This window comes from Podarcis vaucheri, assembly GCF_965113315.1.
Source record: "Podarcis vaucheri genome assembly, chromosome: 12".
Classification (NCBI taxonomy): Eukaryota; Metazoa; Chordata; class Lepidosauria; order Squamata; family Lacertidae; genus Podarcis; species Podarcis vaucheri.
Window position 1 is genome coordinate 8,846,653 of NC_138750.1, and position 8,633 is coordinate 8,855,285.

At 40.0% G+C, this 8,633-nt stretch overlaps 1 protein-coding gene across 2 annotated transcripts in view; it reads right to left on the bottom strand.

Annotated features, from left to right (window-relative positions):
* SEPTIN7 (septin 7) overlaps positions 1-8,403 on the bottom strand; it is a 37,350-nt gene extending 28,947 nt beyond the window's left edge. For both annotated transcript variants that reach the window (XM_082192875.1, XM_082192874.1), the window contains exons 1-2: positions 8,374-8,403; positions 6,326-6,428 (exon numbers count right to left, since the gene is read on the bottom strand). In XM_082192875.1, the coding sequence (XP_082049001.1) occupies positions 6,326-6,428; positions 8,374-8,388 (118 nt within the window). In that variant the 5' untranslated portion in view covers positions 8,389-8,403. The remainder of the gene's footprint in view (positions 1-6,325; positions 6,429-8,373) is intronic.
* Between the last annotated feature and the right edge of the window lie 230 nt (positions 8,404-8,633).

The following is an 8,633-nucleotide window of genomic DNA, read 5'->3' on the forward strand; positions in this document are numbered from 1 at the left end:
TAGGCTATAAAGTTAAAGGTACCCATGACTGTTAGGTCCAGTCGCGGACGACTCTGGGGTTGCAATGCTCATCTCGCTCTATAGGCCGAGGGAGCCGGCGTTTGTCCGCAAACCGGGTCACGTGGCCAGCATGACTAAGCTGCTTCTGGCGAACCAGAGCAGCGCATGGAAACCTCGTTTACCTTCCCACCGGAGCGGTACTTATTTATCTACTTGCACTTGACGTGCTTTCGAACTGCTAGGTGGGCAGAAGGTGGGACCAAACAACGGGAGCTCACCCCATCACGGGGATTCAAACTGCCAACCCTCTGATCGGCAAGCCCTAGGATCTGTGGTTTAACCCACAGTGCCACCCGCATCCCTTGCTAGGCTATAGTAAGGGAATAAAAACAAAAACAATGTCCTTTTTGGAATTAGATATGCACCAGTCAGCACTATTTATGTAGCAATTCTACAAACATCTTTTAGGCTTTCCTACGTACTGCGAGCTGCCTAAATCTGCTGAGTCAGCAGAAAGCCTTGTTTGAGAAAGTAAAGTTTCAAGATAACCAATGCAAGCCTCATATAAAAAGTTTACTAATATTCTGGGCAGCATACCTTAAACTAGCAACAGTAAGGCCAGCTACTGTCCCTTAAATTAAATTCATGTTTACTTGCCTACTGGATGCTTGGGATATGATTGTATATAAGAAGCCAAAAGATCAGTGTCAGTCTCAAGTGAAGCAAAGCCTGAAACACTTCTCCAGCTGTGAAGATACCCATTCCCTGTCCCTTCAAGCAACCTATCAACAGTATACTAATTTCAGGTATGATCCAGGCTATTCCCAGAACTTTTTCCACATGGGGAAAGCTGCGATTTTTTCAGAAGTCTCTTCTGCTGCTGCTCACTGGAACTGTTCCACTAAACTGGTTAGACAGGTTGATTTGATCTTCTACAACTCATGTAGAATAGCAACCATGCCTTAAGAGTGTGTTTGCACCTAAAAAAATACATTTTAAAGCTACAAGTGCAAATCCTCAAAAGCAGTTCACACTTGTAATTTGTTGGCCAATGTAAACACAGTTGTTGCTATATAAAAATTTGAAGTAGGTTTTAAGTGTTATATATACACTGGTTAACATAGTTTGTTTTTAGATTGGTAAATTTCTTTAATTATGGAGCAAGATGACTTGCACTGCAATTACAGAATTACTCTTTGAACAAACCTATGCTTTTGTGGACACTATATAATTTCCCACTGCCTGTTAGAGAAAAAATGTACACTTGTATTAGATTAGCCACCTTTTTAAAAGAACATCTTATGAATTAATTAGAATTTGGATTGAAACTTACTAGAAAGCAAATCGTATGAAGTTAGACTTACAATATATAGCTGAAAGAGTGCAGCTGTATTTGAGATAGTACAGGCAGTGAACATTTCACACAGTGGTGCCATTCCCGGCCCCCCACACATCGGTAGAGCATGTATAAGCACATTCTGTCCCACATTCTGCCTTATTCCGGGTCCAAAAGGATCCACATGTCAATTGGACACGCCTAAAATGGTTGCTCCCTGTTTTTGAGTGAGTTCTATCAAGCTAGATTTCAGCTCTGCTTTTGGGTGTCTACTGCATGACTGGACCGTTTGCAGTCACAAAATCCGAAATTTTGCACAAGTTATAGTACTGAACCGTTTATCACATTTGCTGCATACGCTTTATATAAAATACAACTGGTTAACAGTACTAGCACGTGAGGACAGAAGCAAGGCCTCGTCAGTGTATAACACCTTTGTTCAGAGATCAGGACTAGTTGCCACATTCAAATTGTTAGTATTAGCAAATGAAACCCTTAATAACTTGGGACCGGTTTACCTACACATGCCCACTCAACTGTTTCCACATTTGTAAGAATTAAATTGTGAAATTGTGGCAACACCTGCACCTTGGAACTCCCTGCCTCTTGAGATCAAGCAAGCACCTTCACTGTACTCTCCGGTACCTGCTAAAAACATTCTTGTTTAGACAAACCTACCCACATGCTTAGAAAGTTGAGGCAATTTTAATTTGTTTTTGTATTTTAACTTTTGTATGTTTTAAAGTAGGACTGTGAATGTTTCTCAGTTTTATTGTTTTATCTTTTTGTAAACCGCTTTGAGGGGTTGTTGTTTTACAATCAAGTGGTGTATATATTTTAATGAAATAACTAAGCATCTAATTTCTCTCCATTGCATTTGGTAAAGTGATGAATGTTTTGTTTGTTTCTTAAAACAAGAATAGCAATTCAATTGGCTACCAGTTACAACAATGCAACATAACTATCTCACAATTTTAAAATGAGGGAACACTTGCACACCACAAGGAAACCATTAACTTAGCTGAAATAGGTTTACTTCAGAAAATTGTCATTCCCCCATGAATCTCAAGTTGTATTAATGACTTTAATGTTCCTTTACAACTGTCCCACAGATTTGTCCTTCCATCATGTATAACTCCAGCTACTCCACTGGAAAACCTGCACCATTCTTCCTTGCAGCAAACCCTTGAAGAAGGGATGGGGTAGGAAGGAGCAGAACAGGGCATAATCCTGCAGACCTCCACAAACAAGAGAATCACAGGAACATGTGAAGAGTGGAAGCTCACTAAATTATCATCATCTAAGAAACTGTCCAAGAATAAGTAGGAAGCACTCAAGGACATTCCCACAAATAACTATCCCTTGGCCAAGTTTCATTTCTATATGAACAATAGTATGAAATAGTGTGATTTTTCTTTTAAGGCAGAGGCACAATAATCATCTGTCTGAGGCAATTTTAACATCCTGACATCTCTAAAGAAAACACTATTTTAAAAATCTAATTACAGGTGAATAGCCACTTATGCTGGGGTTCCGTTCCCAACCACTGTGAATGTCACCAGGATGCATGGGAGTGGGGATTCCCCTGTTCCACCCCATTCTGGGGGTTCCTCTACACTTTCAGAGCCAAAAATGGCACATGTGCACATTCGTGTGTGAGTGGGGAGTTGCCTATATTCCCCAATGGTTTTCAATAGCCAGGTTGGGAACTAGTTCTGCTTGCATTCATTTGCAAGTCTCCATTCCTCCAGTTTGAGTGACAATATCAGCTTAAATCAATTCAAAGTAGACAAGACAGACCCATATATCACACTGAAAACTTCTGACCACAGAGTTTAAACAAGAGCAGGGGGGTTTTGGGGGGAGGGGGGAGGCAATTTCACACATCATTGTGGGGTGAGTAACCAAAAGGCAGAGAGATCCCAGACTCAGCAAGTCATGCATTACATGGGGAATGTGTCTCTGCATGGCACTTTGCATAAGTTGAGGCAGCAAATGATTTACTAATATATTATGCCTACATCTTCTCATCAGACAGCTCCCAAGAAACACCATCATTCATCTACCGACACCAGTTCCATTCTTTTCTCAGTGACTTCCAGTGCATTCTTCTAGGTCAGCTAAAAAAACCCAACCCCATCAGAACAAAGCAACAGCATTTCCTAAGATATACTGGGATGATGGGTAGTAAGAACAGTTATCCCTACAAATCCAGTGTTTCCAGTAATGGGTGTTCCAATTCAGCCAAGTGTTTGAGAAAGCGAGGGCAGGAAACAAGAAGAATATAATCCATTTGAATCAGGATCCAATCCTTCCTTGGAATATCTGAAACACTGGCAAGAAGTGCCCATCCCAAAACTGAGAACCACAGCATTAAACTTTTAAAAATGTACACTATTAGATAAGCTTATGCCACACACGTACTATGTGCATAAGAGAGCCTAAACTGCTAAATAAAAAAGTGATGCTAAAGAAATAATTTAGTTAAGGCGCCAAACAATGTATGGAACTGACCAGCTTTAATGTTTAAAATCAATGTTAAAAAGCCACCAATGTTATGTATTTCAAATAACTGGAAGTACATTTATTAACAAACTGAAGAATGCAGTTCGACAACTACAGAGAGTGATAATATGCAGCTTTTCTAGATAAAACATCTGAACAAGTTATTTGGCTCCACTACAGTTCTTTTGCACACAGACATTTTAGCTGACCTTTGCCTCCATCACAATCCTTTCTCTGCTCTAGTTTGAGAAATTGAAATGCAGGAAGTTCACACCCCTAACCAGAAAAGCCTGAAGAAAGTGATCCAAGTAAAACTACTCCAGCTTCTGAATGAATATAAATTAACAATTTTTACAGAAAGTAAATGCAGCCATCTAGGCAACCAATAATGAGTGCAGGACAACTGGCACAGATGAAGAAATTCTTGGCAAACCTACAATCAACATTTCATGCATCTTTTATGCATGGACAACAGCCAGTCAGATCAGAGAACTTATTCACAAACAGAAGAAAAGTGGATTTAAAGTAGTTTTAACACCAAACTCTTGTAATTGAAATTCATAGCAAGATTATATGCAATGAAAAGTTGCAATTTTGCCATTTATTCACCACTTTGGAAAAACGGAATTGTCCATTTCAGTGCCCTGATGAAAAGCACTTGAGCAAGTCCTCTATGATGTCTGTTCATGAAACAACATTCAGCCATGTCATTTTTAGGTTTTAATACCCTCTACAGCATTGAATGCCTGCTGTCAGGTAGTAAGTGACAGCCTACACCACCCATATAAATTGTAATATTGTATACTTGAAATATACTTGAAGTGAATACAGAGCCATTATTGGCCTGGTTCACATGTCCTGCTAAGCCAAATTATGGCCTAGTATATGGGTGGGGAACCTGTGGTCTGCAAATCGCCTGTGGGTCCACTTCAGCCTACAATGCCGTTTCCCCCAAACCACATTCAGCTGCCCATCAAGAACAGGACTGTGCAGCCAAGGCAACAGGATTTAATCCCCACTCATCAAAAGTGAAATTAGAAGCAGCCCTGCGCTTCTCCTTTAAATGAGTGAGTGAGTAACGCCTCGTCTCAAGCACCCACTCTGCTTAAAAGAGAAGTGCAGATCTGCTTTAAAGAGTGCTTTTGCAAAAGGCTTTAATATAACCCCCATGCTCCTGTTTCAGCCTCCAGAGACTCTAAGGGTGTGGGGGCTGCCTTAAATACCTCTGCAAACAGCAAAGGGCTTTGAAGCTAGTTGTCAGGTATGTGGAAACCCCACATAAGCAATTTGAGAGGTAGGCGGGGCTGCCCGCCTCTCAATCACGTTACAATAGTGTAGTTGCCAATACATGGGCAGGGCATTTGGAGCTCTCGCAGCTTAGTGGTGCTATACAAGCATGTGGGTTCCCAGAGAGGAGTTTGCAACCACTTGGTTCCTTCTTTGTTCTTTCTGCTGCCACCCCATGCTGAGCTAAGCCAACCTTTATCCAAACCCAGCCTTGCGGTTTAAGCTCTCTCTAGATTTGCCACAAACTGGTTTGGCTTAGTGTGACACATGAACCAAACCAGAATGAAACAAAGTTTTCCCTTCCTTTGCATGCTCTGATAGCTTCCAGATTGGATCACTGCAATGTGCTCTATGTTGGGATGCCCTTGAAGACAACTTGGAAGCCAGATTATTTCCCAGGATCCCACTAATATCTCATAGAACCCCTGGTTTAAAACAACTGCACTGCTTGCCACATCATTTTCAGGCCCAATTGAAGTGTTCATGTTGGTGTTTAAACCCCTAAACAACTCAGGCTCCAAATATCAGAAAGACCACCTCCTTCCCTTCAGACCCTCTTGAAAACTGGAATCAGCAGGGGACTTCTTCTTGGTAGTTTCTCCACCCTCAGAGGCTCGGCAGTGGCCTGGGAGAGGGCATTCTTAGTGGTAGCCACAAAGCTGCGGAACTCCCTCACCACAGAGCACCTGGCACCTTCATTGTACAGCTTCCACAGAATGCTAAAGATGTACCTCTTTACCCAGGCCTTTGACATTTGAGGTGTAAATTTACAGAACCCATCTTAATTTTATGATGGCAAGTTGTTGCAAGCTCTTTTTAATATTATGTTTTCATGAGACCTTAGGGTTAAGAGCAGGCAATAAACAAACAAACAAACATTATAAAGATTCGAGTAAATGTCTACTCAAAGCTTTTCAACTCAACTTCTCCCTTCCGCAAAAATCTAAACCTTGAAATCATCACAACCTGAATGCCTCATGCCACTTGCTAAGAGCAGGGCAAGCATTTTCAAACCTTGCAATACACACTGTAACCACATTTAAACTTTCTTTCTTTGCATGCTCAAAGCAATGAACGTCCAAAGTGGAATTTAAACTATTACACAGGCAATTTGTTAATATGTAAATCAATTTATTATCTATTATTTTTTAATAAAGAAGGCAGTCACCATTTGACACGTGCTAAAGTACAACTTACCGACAACCATGAGCGTGAATTCAAAGCCTCTCTTCACCGACTTTCTATAAACTTGATTGGGGAGATTTGCAAACCCCACATATCCTTCAAGGTTCTTCTGTTGCTAAGATAAAAATATATAAAATCATATTATCGTCTAGGACAATTATAATTTCACACTGATTATGGACAACTGTAGTAGTGCTTATTCTACACATTAGTTACAAAAAGATAGTGCCTTTCCAGCACCTCAACTTGTATACACCCCCCTCCCTACTCCTTGTAAATATTTTTAGTCAATCACATAATTTTTGAAAATCTGAATACACAATGCAAGGGCATTCAGGACTCATGACACTTCTGTTAATGGCATGAACATACTGACTGACCCCAGAAGCAAACAGCAATGACTTGGAAGGTAATTCCCTGCTGGGAATGCATATTTTCAGATACCGCTCATTCTATCATCTGCAATAGGCAGAGAACTTCAGCCATCTGTAAAAAATTTGTGGCTCCGTCATTTGACTGGCTCTGGCAAATGCTTCAGAAAAGCCTAGCAGTTGCCCAGGACCAGGTGATTGGCTACAACTGCTTGCTGTGAGCCAGCTCTCATTTTAGGAAGAACTAGGAGAGTCTCAGCTGTGTGGTTTAAAAACAGTGGGTGGAACAGCATAGTTATGGCTTCCTACTATCCATTTAACTGTTCTTTTAGACTGAAGAAATAAAATTCAGAAGTTAACAAAGCTCTGTTTGCTAACATTTCCTTAAAGCATTTTGTTCTCCAGAAAGCCTTTACAATGCCAGCTCAAGATTATTTTTTAATACATAAAGCAGGAGTTGTCAATTGCATGAGCTTTTTCACACAATACAGAACTATACCTCGTCACTTATTCTCATGCTGGCAGCAGCAATACAACTTTTCATCCCCATTTAATGGAAAGCAGGTTTAAAATTGCTGAAAAGGAACTATCCTGCTCTCTTTCTTGAAAGGGGAGGAAGAGGGGTTTTTGTCTCTCTCTATTTTTTGAGGACTGTACAACTTTCAAAGACCAGAGGAAAACTTTAAAAAGAAGCACAGGAGTATGTGATGGAATGAACAGCAGTAATAGGGTTTTAGCCTCACTGCCAGTCCACTCACAGCAAGTAAGAAGCTCTTACAGATAACCAAGTACATAAGGTAATTCCAATGTCCTAAATATAATGAGATGCTAACTCGACTTACATTAGCAAATGAAAACCAAAGAAATATGTTGTGTTGATTTTACAAAAGTTTCCAACAGCCAAAATATATTTGAACTGAAAGGTTCAATTAGGAAAAAATAAAGTGCACTAAAAACTATTAAGGTATTAAGCTTACTACACCTGAAGTGATTATTATTAGATATAATTGAATATGACATTTCTTTATATTTATCTTGATCTGTCCACATAACGTGGGGAGGATGAGCAGGACTGTACCCGCTGGCTCTGCCCTCAACTTCCACATATCAAACAAAATGGTATCTAGATAATGGTATCTAGAATACTATGCATGTATCAGCCACCACAGTTGTACGCAAGTTCCTCTCTGCAGGTACAAACCCTCTATAAATGTTGAGGTGAAGGGGTAGCAGAAGCACAGTGGTTGAGGGTGGGGGAAAAACCCTGTAATTCTATCTCCTTTTGTTGATGGAACAAATGAAGAAGGCTTCAATATAACTGCAACTTTGAAACTATCTAATGTTATCATGCCCATTTATTAAGTTTTATGAAAAATACATTTTCAGAAATGGAATATTTTCTGGAAAATTTTAGTCCCAATGAGAACTTAAGATGACACTACCACCTGCCTCAAGTTGTGTTTTTTTAAAGTACAGACTATTAAAAATAATAGGTGTGGGTAAAGTAATGTCACTTTTCACGAGTAATGTCATTGATATTAGCCAATAGGTGCCCAGTAGCACTTCTACATAGCATCATAGAAACAGACATACTGAAGGGGCAGGAAAGGGGGAAAGTAAGGTTTCCTAAGAGACAGATATGTTATCTGAGTGCTGGAGAAAGGCAGTACCTTTACAAAGAATAGCTACCTTGGGGAAATCCATTTGGATCCCTTGTAACAAAGGCATAAATGAAGGCGAATGGGCTGCAAACAGTTGCTTGAAAAATCAAGATACTTACAGCTACTTTGTAAACAATGTGTTTCCATCATTCCAACCATCCAGATATAGACAAGACACAGCCAAAAGTCATAGTAGGTGATGAATTCCAGCAGTTCAGCAATATCAGGCAGGTGCATATTTTCATAAAGAAGAAAGAGAGGTAAAGAAGAGTTACTTACAATTGTTCA